The following is a 14,723-nucleotide window of genomic DNA, read 5'->3' on the forward strand; positions in this document are numbered from 1 at the left end:
TGGGTCTCTGTTAAAGCTGTCGATGCTCTTTGGGCATATCCTGAATCCAGTAGGAAGGAAGTGGTTGGATTTTGACAGAGCCGCCCATTTTGAAAGTAAAACAATCCCTGAGAGATGGCTTTTGTTGCATGTTAGAGTTGGTGTTATACACCTGATGGGTACTCTGAAAAAATGGGTATAAGTGTTTGGTCTCACCTCTTGTGGGTGATGGCCACAAGAAAATATGCTTATCTAATGTTTAAGGAAGGCCAAAGTCTGTTTAAACTAAGGATGTGTGACAACAATAGATAAGACATTTATTTTCCCTCCCTTGTTTGTTTTTAAAGGTCATAAAAGGTGCTTTTGTCCTAGTTGTGGAACACTGGACCAAAACATTTACCAGGGTTCTGGAGGAGTCATGTGAGTTTGCCCAACCAATCCAGGTGCATTTTGTGGATTTGCGAAAGCTTTTGATGGTGTCCCTTGGTGAGTCCTGTGGGGGCTCTTCAGGAGTATGGGGTAACAGGCCCAGAGCTTGGTCCACATTGCCAGCAGTAGTTCAGACTCATTCCCAGCGAGGGTTGGACTCCGCCAAGAATACCCTTTATGGACAGGATTTAGGTGAAGCCAACGTGTTGAGGGGATCCTTTTTGATGGCCTAAGGTTCTCTGCTTTTTGATGATTGCTGGAGGGGTTCACAGCCGAGGAGCCGCACCTGAGCAGCTGGGTTGGGAATCAGCTCCTCCACATCCAAGACCATGGTCTTGAGACAGAAAAGGGTAAAATACCTTCTCCGGGTCAGGGACGAAGTCCTGCCTCAAGTGGAGGAATTTAAGGATCTCGAGGTCTTGTTTATGATTGAGGGGAACATGGAGCGCAAGATCCGACAGGCGGATAGGTGCTGCTTCTGCAGTGATGAGGGTGTTGTACCGGTGTGTCGTGGTGAAGAGAGCGGAGTCAGAAGGCAAAGCTCTTGATTTATCAGTTGATCTATGTTTCTACCCTCAACTATAGTCACAAGCTTTGGATAGTGACCGAATAGGAGATCACGGATACAAGCGGCCAAAATGAGTGTTCTCCGCAGTGTCAGGACTCTCTCTTAGAGATAGGGTGAGAAGCTCGGTCATCAGGGAGAGCCTGAGTAGATCTGATGCTCCTCCACATCATGAGGAGCCAGTTGAGGGGGCTCAGGCATCTGGTTAGGAGATCTAAAGCAAGACCCAGGACACGCTGGTGGAATTAGTTTTTCGTTTGGTCTGAAAACACCTTGGGATTCCCTCGGAAGAGTTGGCCCAAGTGGCTAGGGAAAGGAAAGTCTTGCCCTCTCGACTTAGGACTACTGCCCCCATGACCTGACCTAGGATAAGCAGGAAGAGGATGGATGGATACAGAGCAGATGGAACATTTCCAGAACAGTTTTACATAAAGTCAGTTATTAGTGAAAAATGTGATAAAATACTATTTATTTCACAGAAACATAATGGGACACAAGTAAGGAAACAGCTTATATTGTATTGTACACATAAAGCAATAAAAATAATTATGTACATCTGAGTGTATTTTGTCTGGTAAAACCCACAGGCTCCATGTGTTCTCATACACTGAGAGTGAGTGAAGTCTGTCCACAGAAACAAAGAAAATGCCTGTGGAGTGAAACAGAAATGTGCCAACGGGTGCACATGATAGAAAAAGAAAGAAGGTAAGTGAACCACAAACTGATCTGACAGCTCTAAGTCAGTGTCTAAAATAGACTTTACTGTCGTTTTGCTGTCAAAATCAGCTGTAAAACTGACACGTTATTGTTTTTCATTTACAACTTTCAACCCTTTGATGCATGAATTATGAAATCTTCAACCATGATTTTTTTAGTAAATTTTTTTCATTCGTCTTTAGGTGTGAATGAAACAAATTTCAACAAAAAAAATTTTTGTAACATTTAATCATTTACAAATAATTTATTACATGTCCACCTCAGTGGACAGCGTGCATTCCGAACATGAAATATGTTGGCTTGACTTACCGAAAGTCCAAATGGAGGGGCTCAAATGCAATTAAGTCTTCAACAGCTGTGCCTAATAGCAAAAATAAATAAATAATAACAATTTTGAGTACCTGTCCACTGTAGTGACCATTATGCATCAAAGGGTTAAAGTTCTGCTGTTCAAAACAGCATTTTCAGAATAAAAACCTAATCCTTACTGTACAACTTACAGAGACTGGAAACATTTTAGAAAATGAATCTTGAAACCAAAACAGAGAACACATTGGGAGAGATAAAGGCAGAATGTGGCTGTGAAGACAAAATGAGCACTAGAGTGAAGTATGTTGGATAAAAAGTGAACCCATTATTTATACAGCAACACAGTTTCATCTAACTGGGGGGAGACACAAATACACAACGTAGGAAGGCTCTAGACATGAATCATTCAGTCATTTATGCTAATTTCTTAAGATTTTGTCTTTTTCTAATCTAGACCTAACTTTTACTAATCATTGGACATATTTGCCACTAATTCAGGACTGCGTAAACCATGTCTGAATCCATCCCAATGAACACGTTTACAAATGCAACATTCATTATATAACATACATATATGTCATTTTAAAAGTGTGATAAACAGTAATAATATACACGTAAGCTTTGAGTAGATCCATGCAGAGTATGTGGAGCTAGCTTTGGAACACATACAGTGGTCAAACCAGAAGGCTCGACTTGGATGCACCTTGTGTTTCTGGAACCACGCGATCAGTCGACGACTCAACGTTGGTTTGGATTTGAATAGAACAAGAAAACGGTAGAAAGAAATATAATGCACAAGAGGTATTTAAGAAGGAAAGTGCTGGCCGCTAAACATTTATTATGAGTCTGTGGATTTTTAGACACGTAAAAGCAACACCAATTTATTGTGTCAAATATTTCACTTAAGCTTTGAAATTTGACCACTTCCCTCCCAAAAAATGTAAAATATCGTCATCAAACCAAAACCGCTTCAAACAGTGTGGCATTAAAGACCACAGATGTGCAGTAAGTGTCAACGGACAACCACAACTGCAGCTCCTACTAATATTACCTTTCTTTAAGATTCACTTCCTGATTCCATTTTTGTTTGTGTTGAAGGAAACCAACACTAGCATCTCACAACGAGGCCGAACAAGAGCTGTGGGACCAACATTCCCCATAGATTAAAAGAAAATACTTTTTCCTATCCGAGTCAAGCAGGTTAAGGCTTTAAAATCTCATTTTCCCTCACCTGCAGGTAACAGCTGTTATTGTGTAACTTGTTGTATTCGAAAATGGTAAAATCAGCACTTTACCTATTTAGTAACTGGACTATATAACCAACTGTTGTCTTTTCTTTTTATTAAAAAAATATATTTTGACATTAATATTCCTTAAGATTCAGGTACAACAGCTACAAAGATTTACCTTTTCAAACATTAAATTGTTGATTTATTTTAGTTTGAAGATAAAAAGTAAAAAATAAAAAAAATTGGCAGTGATTTTTTTTTCAGTTGCACAGGGTTAAGCTCTCAAAGACACCAGGTTTTATTCTAAATGTATCTAAGAACACGTCTGAATATTTATAATGATACGTTTTAAACAACAAAAGATGAAGAAGAAAACTACTTTTGTATAGCGCCTCTAAAGATAAAAACCACAAGGCGCTACAAGAAGTATGTGAGGTGTTAATGCTGGTGATTTTTGAAAAGGCCAGTTTCCCTGCCTTTCTCTTCTCTAATTAAAACACCAACTGATGGACAGAAGGAGCTATAGTAAACAGAAAAAAGACTCCCTGTATTTACTGTGACAGGAAACCATTCATGCAACAAATGACCTCATGCAGCGGAAAATCAGTTATCCTAAATGAGATAAAGCCTTTACTACCCAGCATGCCGTCCTCCAGATCACCCTCTAGCTTCCCCCTCCCAGTCCTCAGTGGGGGCCATAATGCCCATCGTTTCAGCTTTGGCATCTAACACACACACACTCACCAACACACACACACACACAAGAGGTTATGCTTCCTTCACAGCATTGAGTCAGTCAATGTAAGAATGTACACATTTCCTTACAAAGAAAGTGAGACGCTTTGGATGAATACGGGCAGCCGGGAGTGAACCCTGCGCTCTCCTGTTCGAAGCTGCATTCCTTGTCCTGATTTGCTGCTGAAAACGCACAAAGAGTCAATCCACCTGAAGCAGCACCATTAGTGAGTGAACCCAGATGTCAGGCTTCTCCTTCGGTCCTACAGAGACTAAACACAGCTGTAGGTAATGGAGGACAGTCTGGTTTCCTGCTTCTAGGAGTTTAGTAAGAGGACACCACAGCGCAGGCCCAGGGATGGCTTTTAGTCCTGAAGTCCAGAAGTTCTGTGGAGGGACGACTGATGCTGCAGCTGTGGACACGGACGGCCACCATGTCTGTTTGTTGGTGTTTACTCACTGCTGCAGCTGATGGGTGGGACTTCAAATCAACCTGAAAAAGGAAGGAGACCATGAAGAAGAGCAGAGAAAAGCAGCAGCAGCTGCAGAAAACAAACATCAATCATAATATAATACCGCCGCCTTGAAAGGACATATTTAAAAAGCAGAGCTGGATGAAAGATTTGCAGGCGTACTTACAGGGTTATAATCTGTGTGTGTGTGTGTGTGTGTGTGTGTGTGTGTGTGTGCGTGTGTGTGTGTGTGTGTGTGTGTGTGTGTGTGTGTGCGTGTGCGTGTGCGCGTGCGTGCGTGCGTGTGTGTGTTAGCCTTATAATCACAGGCTGGCTGACTATCTGAATGGTTATGACTAAGTTGTTTATAGATGCTCTTTGAACCAGTTTTGATCCCACTAAAGTAAAAGACTGCTCTTCTCACCGGCTCAGTGCCCGATGGGGACGACTGTTTTTGTCCTTAAAAGAAACGAGAACTTCATTGCATTTTTAACTAGCTTGCTATCCAAACCTACAAACACATCTGTCAAACAAACAAGTTTTGACGTCTGCGCCACATTTTCAGGTGCAATAAGAACAAATGTCAAAGAAAATTTGCTCCAAAGGCTGAGGTACCTTGAAAGTGAGCTTCTCCTTAGATTGGCACGGACTTCATCTTGACCATGGAGGCGAGTTCCTGTTTGGTGGCATGTTCACGCCGCCTGTGTTTCATCCTGGAGTTATTAAAGATGTGAAAAATCATTCACTAAGACAGAAAGCACAAAAATGTGTGTAGATTTGGCATAAAAGGCCTAAAACTAATGCGTCAATATCTGTGGGAAGGTGAAGCATATCTGAATCCTTGTTGAATTCAACACCAGAGACAAACAAAGTGGTGAAAAACAGCTTATCCTATAAACTCACATGGGCCCTTCTAGCCAATGGTGCCTATTCTTTAGCAGTTCTTTTAAAAACAAGCATCTGTCCTGTCTCAAGAGTTGAAAAGCAACTCAATTCTAGTAAAACAAATATTTAACGTCTGTGTGGTGAAATGCCAAAATTCTGCAGGAAGGAGGGAGGGCTCTGCAGGAGCTAACCCTAGCCCTCTGACAGAGGCAAAGTGAGCTGTGATCATCGACACGCATACGGCTGTGATGCATTTAGAAACACATGGAAAAAATATCAAAGTTATTATATGTAGATAACTGAAAATAAGCTGTTAAAATGTATACTCTATAGCTGCGATCTGGGCATTTAAGATACTGCCCAAGATACAACACTCTATATATCAGATATATTATTTACAAGACCCACTTGTGCGTGTGTACAGGCATGTGTGTGTGTGTGTGTGGGTGTGTGTGTCTTACCATACAACAAAGATGAGGGAAAGGAGGGTCATGAGGATGAAGATGGAGAACAAAATGAGGAGAACCAGAAGACAGAAATTATCGTCATCCTGTGCTACAGAATCTGAAGGAGAAAGGTAAAGACAAAAATATGTAATAACCCAAAAATAAATAAATAAAACAGCCATATGGAAGATCAAAACTTTATGTCTCTGCAGGAGAAACAAAAGAATAACTCATTTAAAAGTCTAAAAGCATAAGCAACAACAAAACTGCCTGCTTAGAAGCTCATATTTAGCTTTTGCACAAAGTTTGTACACAAAAAAATAAATAAATAACCTAGACTTTCACAGCCAACCCTCACACAGACTTCTGTTTCAGCAGAGAATGCTCTAACGAATTATATCACGTTTAACTCTCATTTATCTTCTAGAATAAACTATATGTGGGTGTGTGGTTTTTATTTTTTTAAACATGCACATGTGAGCTATCTCCTTCATCCTGGGCATAAATAGCTTGGTAGACAACATGACACCCCATCAGTGCCATTTACTGCAATTATAGGCAATTTAGTGATAAGCCTGAACATGAGGCGCATGCACGGCTCTAGATGCACCGCAATAACTGTAAATAACGCATTCTGACAATATTGCTGCATATAATGACTGATTAGGCATCTTGTTGCTGCCAAAATCCCATGTTGTAAAACATCCTGTAGTGTTTGTTTAGCTGTGAGGCTCACCGATCATAACAGGACTCCAAATCAGAATGGGATTTAGTCAGATCCAAGCAGACTCGCTTCTTTTCCATAAACCATTCATCGGTTAGAAAATCAAGTCAAACTTCAGCTAAATGTTTGGACAAATTCCATTTGTAATTTGGTCAAACCAAAAGGCAGCAGCATGTGGACAACTATAGATGTTTTCTATGTCCAGATCAACATGTGCAGCACTACGACTAGATAAAAACCAGTAGGACCTTACTTTGTGACTTAACGGTGGATGTTTCAGGTTTAGTGCTGAAAGGGTTAAAGACATCTGGAGATGTGGTGTCCTCTGGAAACTCTGTGGTAGTGCCAGCTGTAGAGCAGAAATATATATGAAGTTAGTCGGCAAAGGTTTGGAGTTTAGGCTTCAGAATAAATGGGACTAGATGTCTTTATCCATCGGGGGGTGTCCAAAGTGCGACACTTTTGTATGTTTAACAAAAATGATGATTTATTAAGATCATTTCAGTACAAACTTTTTGTTTAACTTTTATTTAAATTTTGATTAAATGTCACCGCCAATAGGACCACAAGGTGTGACTGACTTACTAATGACCAGATTTGTGAGCACCATTCATACAATCTAACTTAAGAAAGTGGCACAGATTATTAAACCGTATGTTTATTTTTGTCTGCGTGATTTACAAGATAAATAATCTCACTGCATTTGATGCGATGGAAGTCAAAAAAACTGAACTGAATGGAAAATCCTAAAAGAAATGTGATCATGGTCGAGTTTCACTAAACCTCAACTTTATGGCTGTTGGTAAAGTAAGCAGACTAATGATGATTTGTTTCTTCCCCTCACCTTCCCAAGGTCTGACCAGCCTCATGGCGGTCCAGTCACTCCACTGACTGTCCGAGTTCACGTCATCCTGGGCTCGAACCTGAACCTGGTGGATGTGGCCCGCCAGGGCGTCAGAGATCACAACCTCAACCTCCACCGTGAAAAGCTGTTTCAACCAGAGACAAACATGGCACTGAGCATGAACGTTTCAAGGGTCACAGAGGCATCTGTGTTGTTGTGTGAAGTCTTTGTGGAAGTTTAGCAACGTGATATTGAAAGTGTCTGTATTTAATACTTGTTGTTGTAGTACGTTAGAACTTATTTTATCAGAGCAGAATGCTCCAAAAGCAGCACCATCAACTCATCTGTATGACAAGTGTCACAGAACGTGCTTGTTTTGCTAACCTCTGACCAGATACTAGAGCCATATGGTCTGTATCTGATGTGAAAGCGGAGGGGGAAAGCGTTTTCCTGTGGCCAGGAGGTGGGATACTTCCACGAGACTCTCAGCCTCATAGGAAAACCTTCTACCTTATTAGCAGAAACCGACGCTGGGGGATCCGGTTTCACTGTGAAGACAAAAAGTTAAAAACCGATTTATTCATGAGCGTACCCTTCTTGATTCTGTTAGGTAGACAGCTCGTTGCAAATAGAAATGAGTAAAACAAAGGCACTTGTTGCTCTGATGGATTATCAAGTGCAGTAACAGTTTCAACTCTTTCCTGCGAGTGAAACTTTAAGAAAAGACTTCCACAGTCAGCAATGCAGCAAGTTTCTGCATTTAAAACCAGACATTCACATGTGATCTTACAGAGCTTATCAAGCCTGAACTGGACAGATGTCGTCTGGGAGCCAAGTGCATTCGTCTCTGTGACTTTAAGGATGTGAATGGTCTGCCAGAAAGCAGGATGGTGCACATCACAGTGCCTGTGGGTCACATCTATAATGCATGGCTTCGACTCCTGAGTCTTCCCCCTAGAAAACAAAACCAGGCGTTGGTTTGTGTTCCAGGGCGTAGAAGCGAACGGAAAACTAGACAAAACAGTCAAAGCTGAGTGCTGATACGGTTATGCAGTAACTGGCTCTTACCTGAAGGAGGCGTTGAACGTGGCTGGCAGGAAGGTCTTCACAGACTCGCTCCAAGAGCAGCGGACATGTGTGTGGTTGGGCACTTGACAGGAAATGCTCAGTATCCCAGGGGGACCTGAAGCAGGAGTAAGAGTTTTATTTTAAAGAGGGAGTGTGTTTAAGTCATCCTCTCCGTGTTGTCCCTAAGCACAAAAGAATAGTCTCCGACCCTGATCATGAACCACAGTTTTCAGAGGAATTAAAGGCAGAACTCCCGATTCCTCTGAAGGAAGAACATTCAGGAGCCACTTCCTGTTTGAGACAGTAACAGGAAGCAGAGCGCTTTGTGAGGCTTGATAAGATCCATTTCCTCTGGAAAACAGTAGCCCTGTAACCCAATCATCACTTCTTAACATAAGGGCTTTTCCTATAAGCAGGAATTATTATCATGTTATGTTTATCATTATAAGAAGTTATGACTAGATAAATAAACTGTATTAATATTTAAGAGACTGCAACAGACAAGATATCTAATGAGAGGTTTAAAAATAAAGAAAATGGATTATTCTTGAAGCATTTTTCTGAAATGTAGTTTCACATTGATCGACCGCTTGAGGTAAACCTAAACGCGTCATGTGACTGACTTACGGCCTAGCCGGAGCCTGACAGAATGGAGGAGGAGCCCGCTGTCGTCATAGCAGCTGTAGTTGCCCTGCGCCGACTGGTCCGCATGCAGCAGAACTAAGCTTCCGTCTGACATCACCTGGTGCCACGGTAACACCGAGCTGTGGTTGTGAAGCCACATCACAGGGATCCTGGTCAGAGACACGGCAAACATCAGTCCATGGCTCACGAACTTTAGCGCCTTTGTCCCACAAAAGAAGACTCCAATCCTTGTGTTGATGGTTAATATCAATTAGCATAGCTAATACACTTTTTAAATTTCAGTTTGTTAGATCTTCTCTGACCGATGTTTGTGGGCATAATAACCAATTTCAGCTTAGCTTTCATGGTAGATGTGTAAATGTTAATAAAACAGAAAAACCTCTCTTCGTTTCCTACCTGATTTCTGATTTCCCACATGCCAGCGTCACGTTCGAGTCCAAACGTCCATACTGCACATCTGACAACACTAAAGCACATGTACGGTTAAAGAATCTGCATAACGAGCACGCTTACACACAGCATGGCTGTTTTGTGTGATTCGAGCTCCATCCTTTACAGCACAGTCAGCTGTGCTACAATAACATGACCATAGAAGGTTATGGATCCTGCAGACAGAAGCTGGGGAATCTTTGGCACGAATCCTGAAGCCGTTGAAATGTGTGTTTTCAAGTGTCCATTGACACTTTTGAGATATTAGTTTGTTTCAGGAAATCGGAGACCCTTTCAGTAACAGGGGGACACTTTTCTAAAACACGAAAGTTTAAACGGTAACAGAGTGCCAATAAAAACAGCAACACTGATAGAAAACACATCCTAGATACAACACAATCTATTGGTTATATGTTTTAATGAAACACTTCAGAGGGAGGAACACCAATTAGTAACATAAACACCAGCCAACACACAACATTTATATAAGTGCATGTTTCACTTGGCTTGGTAACATGAAGGCTGGCCTTCACTGCAGATCTCAAATAAAAAAACATGATTTGACTGCCGGTCTGCCACACAAACGGCTTCATTAACTCTGGACCACTGAGACATGTACGCTCTGCTGGTCTCTCCAACAGCAACCAACAGTTTACCCCAGGTTTGTGTTTTAATCTGTTTTCCACTCACTCAACGTTTTTAAAATCTCCATGAAGAACAGTGGAAATTCTGAAAGACATTAACTTCACATAACCTATTTTATGAGTAGTGGCTGTGTGCTTATATGGACTATTTCTCGTATTTCCTTTAATGACCTACCATGCTGATGCAAAATTAAATTCTACACCTCACTAATACAGAGGTGTTACTGGAAATCCAGCATGAATAGCTGGTTTTCACCCGATTTTGGTCTTTCAGCTGCATTAAGTGAAACAGCTGGAAGAAAAAGCTTCACTGTGACCTTGCGGTTGAACTGAAACCTACGGAGACGTTCTGAAGTTAAATAAGCACAGCAGAAGCCAGTTAATAAAGCTGTTGCTTGTGTCACGTTCCCAAATAACACCCCACCCCCATTTCAGGGAGTGGCCTAAAAGATGAGATGAGGAAATATGATAATAAACATGAAAGCAAACAAATCTGCTGCTCAAACACATGTTAGAGGAAGGGAAAACATGTGTAAGACTACTTCTACCAGTAGGTTAACTCAGATTTTTTTCTAGATAAGACTGTACCATATTTGAGAATAAACCACATAATACAGAGGTGGATGTGTAATGATCAGAGTTGTGCAATTTATTTATTTTTTGTTACAGTTTCAGCTTTGAATAATCACAAGAACAATACAACAGTCCCCCAAAATACACATTATAACATCATCACATCACATTTTTGATGCACTCTAAATGAGACCTGCTTCGTGTGTTGGGGTTTTTAAAAGGCCTGCCCAAATGAAGATTGTGGAATGAAGGCAAAACACAGTGGTGACATCATTACCAATTATCAAATCAAATCAAAGATACTTTATTAACCCCAGAGGGAAATTAATCTCCTCATAGAGACTACATGATGTGGTGTCCCATGATATCTTTTCATATGGTTACATATTCATTCATGAACAAGGAGAAATCACATTGTTAAACATTCACTACCTGCTCAGATCTCCAGGTAATTGCCCTTTTCTGCCTTAACATTATTGCTGCCTGTCTGTGTTTTGTTGATGTGACTGATCCATCAATTGTAGGGATGCTCCAATCCCATCCCGTGATAAGAAATAGGGCCAGATCATGTGATTTTCAAATAATCGAAATTGGGTGGAAAATATCGGATTTAACCTTATAGAAAACAAGCAGAACACTGCAACAGCCACTAGTGATGTGTTTTAAGCATTTAACGGATCTGCATTAAATATTATGTGATGATTACGAATGTGGTAATTCCCAGTCTGCTACCTTAAAGAGAAACTCTCAAATGGGAGCTCTATACTCCCAAAATGACTTAAGACAAGTTAGATGTGTTGTCCTCTCTTTATTTGAATGCATGGCTAGTATCAGATAGGAATTTGGCATTAACAGATACTCAAAATTAAACGACTCTGACTCTGATTGGGGGGAACAATACTTTTTTTTGACATATTACTCATCCTAAATGTATCACTCCACAGACACCACGCCTGTGTGGATTCTAGTTTGGAAAAGAACTTCCTTTAATTTCATAATTCACTTTTTTTTTTATTATTAAAAAGCAAACTCTTCTCTATATTTTCTATCAAGATGATTAATTATAACTTTCATCTCTTCTGTCCTTGTTGTTTTACTCTTGCATTCGTCTTTCCATCTAGCTCCGTCTTTTTGGTTCAAGAGCCTCACTCAACAGCTTTTCTTTTGTTCACTTCAACCACTGAAAATGCACACACTCCATCTTTTTTGCTCTTTTTTTTCCTGTCAAATCTGTGTGTGTACCTAGAGCCTTGGTGCACTGCATAGAGTTGGCTGGCTTGAATGTGTGTATTCATGTTTTATTGGCAGTGAAGTACATTATTACCCTAACCCGCAGCGTTCCACTCATATCAATCAGCCTCTGGCTAGAACATGTCCAGGTGCGCGCACGCACACACACACACACACACACACACACACACACACACAAATATAACTATGTTCACAAACACACACACATGCACACATCTGCATGCACATAGGCGTACGTGCAGAAGGACTGCAGGTTCTTCTTGACATTAAAATCAGATGGTGAAGCAGACACAAAAACTGCAAGCTGGATGAAACTTAGTACTTTCCAAACAATAAAAAGCGAGCAGCAGAGCTGCTGAAGGACGGGATAAATGGGGAGGGGAAACTTTTGACAGCCTCATCTGAAAGTTATGGTGAAATTTATGTGATGAATGTTGATGAAAAATAAAAGAGCAAAATCAATAAAGGGAGAGAGAAAAAAATATCCACCATATGTTAGTAGACATCCAGCTAAAATGCAGAATCTGAAGCTCAAGCAAAACAAGCGGCCTAAGTAGCTGGTTCCAGTAAGTCCCACCCCTTCTAAGTAAAAACATTAAAAACACACTTTAGATTATTCACTGGTGTGGACTCCTGTTGATTCAAGTAGTTCTTACTTTGCTGCAACATAATATTCATTTTCTAATTCATTTAGTAATAACTAGTTATTTATGATTAACAAAAAGTCCTGATAGTGTGTGGGGGATACACGTACATTTATCACTAATGTCTTTGTGGAGTTACAATTTTGCAGAATCACAATTGTAATAATGAGTACTAACAAAAATATAGCAACCATTTTAGCCATGACATGTATTTATTCATGAAATTATAATGTGAATTACCTGCCTTTTCAAGTGAGTAACAGAAGCAGCAGCTGTATTTACCCTAAGTGTCTTTGAGCAAAAGTTTATTTGAAAAGAATTAGGGATGTTCCAATCATGTTTTTTATTTTATTTTAAGAATCTGCCGATATCCAGTTCCAATCCGATTCTTTAGAAACGCATTAAGAACAAATGAGAACACACTAGTTGTCCTTTAAGTTATTTTCTTTCTTTCTGTCATTTCTTTAGCTGTTTTGCCATAAAACTTCACTTGTTCAGAAAGTACATTAATAAGAAATGTGTTATTATTAATATATGTAAGAGTAAATTGTCATTTATCGTTCACATTAATAAGAAACATGTTAATATTAAGAATAAATGCAAAAGTCGCTCATATTTTGAACTTTTACTCAGCATGCGGCTGTTTTCAGCAACAGGGATGGCACGGCATGATGGTCAGCAGCAGAGTAACTTTTTTCTACAAAGCAACTGTAGAGCCGCTGCATCCGTAAATGTAGGAAGAGAGAGCAGATCGTACTGAAGGAGACTGCAGAACCCGACATTTACAACCACATACACTCATCCAGTGTGGTAAATATGCAGCCATCCTCACAGTTTTGCTGTCTGTAGACCATTTATTGGTTTCTTAATGTATTATTTTTTTGTGTCGGCTGGCTTAGCTGAAGTGCTGCAGTGAACTGAGCTGGGTCAGGTTTTTTAAGGTGGTGCATCAGTGTTGAATGCAGCACTACCTTCTCCACCTCGTTAAATGCCCAGTTTGCACACATTACATGTATTTATTACCCTCCCTTTGTTGCAAGTCATTTTCTCTCTCTTGATGTGACAAGTTGGCTCTGTTAGCTAACTGCTACATGTGATGATGAATTAATTCCTGGACTACCTTAAATTGTGGGACTTACAGTGCTGTCTGTGAAATAAAGAATACTGATGTAGAGGAACTTGTATTTAAAAATAAGCAACTGTTTTCCCATTTGAAAATGTCTTTCTCAGGATGAATAAAAAAAAGTTATGTTTGCTGTTTTAAATCATTAAATCCAATTTTTCCCACCAATTTCCTGAAAATCACGTGATCGGACACGATATCCTATCACGTGATTAGATCAGGGCATCCAAGTCTGATCCTTAGCAGAACCTAACTTTATCTCAGTATTTGTACACATGAGTCAGGACCTTGATAAATGTTGTGTCACATACATCATCATAAAAATGTTGCTTTAAGTGTGGTGTGCAAATGCTGAGGGTTAGAGTGAGTTTGTTACCTTCATCAGTCCAAATCTGAGCACAACTCGGGCGCAATGACCAAGATAACATCCAGATGACTGTCAGACACACAGGACCGGACAAAAGGCCAGGCATCTAAAAAACAGAGGGACACAGTTGGAACAAAGGTTTATTCAGAGTTAGCATCACTACTAACTAGAACTATGGTCTGTTTTATACGTTTTACAAGATGCATTAAAATGTGTTGCAGTGAAAAACACATTTGTGACGTTGAAATGTTTCTCCTGCTGATTTACAGCCAACAGTAAACCTACAGCCTTTTGCTAAACTTTAAATATAGCATTTATATAAGCTTTTAGATGGTAGGAGACGTCCAAGGCCTAGGGAAAGCACATCAGACGTGCTCTGTAGGCAGACTAACAACATAAAGGCGTAAGAGCCCACTCATTTCATCTGAACCCAAACACGATCTACTTTCAGTGATAAACGTATTTGAAGTTTACAAAAAGCTAAATAGAGACAAATCCTCTGGACAGACTACAGTTTAAGGCTTGAATTTTATGAACTGTACATTTTTAATAATTGCTTGAAAATCTATGAATCAACCATCAGTATAAAGCCTGAATTACTTCATCACCACCACCTCCATCTGCAGAGGAAGGTATTTGTCCACCATGTCAAAACCAAACTTGTT

General features: G+C 40.1%; 1 protein-coding gene across 2 annotated transcripts in view; it reads right to left on the reverse strand.

Annotated features, from left to right (window-relative positions):
• Window positions 1-4,228: 4,228 nt before the first annotated feature.
• The window catches only part of il11ra (interleukin 11 receptor subunit alpha), a 56,356-nt gene continuing 45,861 nt past the window's right edge, over window positions 4,229-14,723 (reverse strand). The window contains exons 2-12 of one of the 2 annotated variants that reach the window (XM_054744198.2): window positions 14,068-14,164; window positions 9,424-9,484; window positions 9,010-9,176; window positions 8,383-8,497; window positions 8,105-8,268; window positions 7,699-7,862; window positions 7,315-7,459; window positions 6,724-6,819; window positions 5,762-5,864; window positions 5,031-5,128; window positions 4,229-4,456 (exon numbers count right to left, since the gene is read on the reverse strand). In XM_054744198.2, coding sequence (XP_054600173.1) covers window positions 5,050-5,128; window positions 5,762-5,864; window positions 6,724-6,819; window positions 7,315-7,459; window positions 7,699-7,862; window positions 8,105-8,268; window positions 8,383-8,497; window positions 9,010-9,176; window positions 9,424-9,484; window positions 14,068-14,164 — 1,191 coding nt within the window. In that variant the 3' untranslated portion in view covers window positions 4,229-4,456; window positions 5,031-5,049. Of the gene's footprint in view, window positions 4,457-5,030; window positions 5,129-5,761; window positions 5,865-6,723; window positions 6,820-7,314; window positions 7,460-7,698; window positions 7,863-8,104; window positions 8,269-8,382; window positions 8,498-9,009; window positions 9,177-9,423; window positions 9,494-14,067; window positions 14,165-14,723 lie in introns of both variants that reach the window. The other variant, XM_015974551.3, reaches the window with a different exon arrangement.

Source organism: Nothobranchius furzeri, chromosome 6 (genome assembly GCF_043380555.1).
Source record: "Nothobranchius furzeri strain GRZ-AD chromosome 6, NfurGRZ-RIMD1, whole genome shotgun sequence".
Lineage (NCBI taxonomy): Eukaryota > Metazoa > Chordata > Actinopteri > Cyprinodontiformes > Nothobranchiidae > Nothobranchius > Nothobranchius furzeri.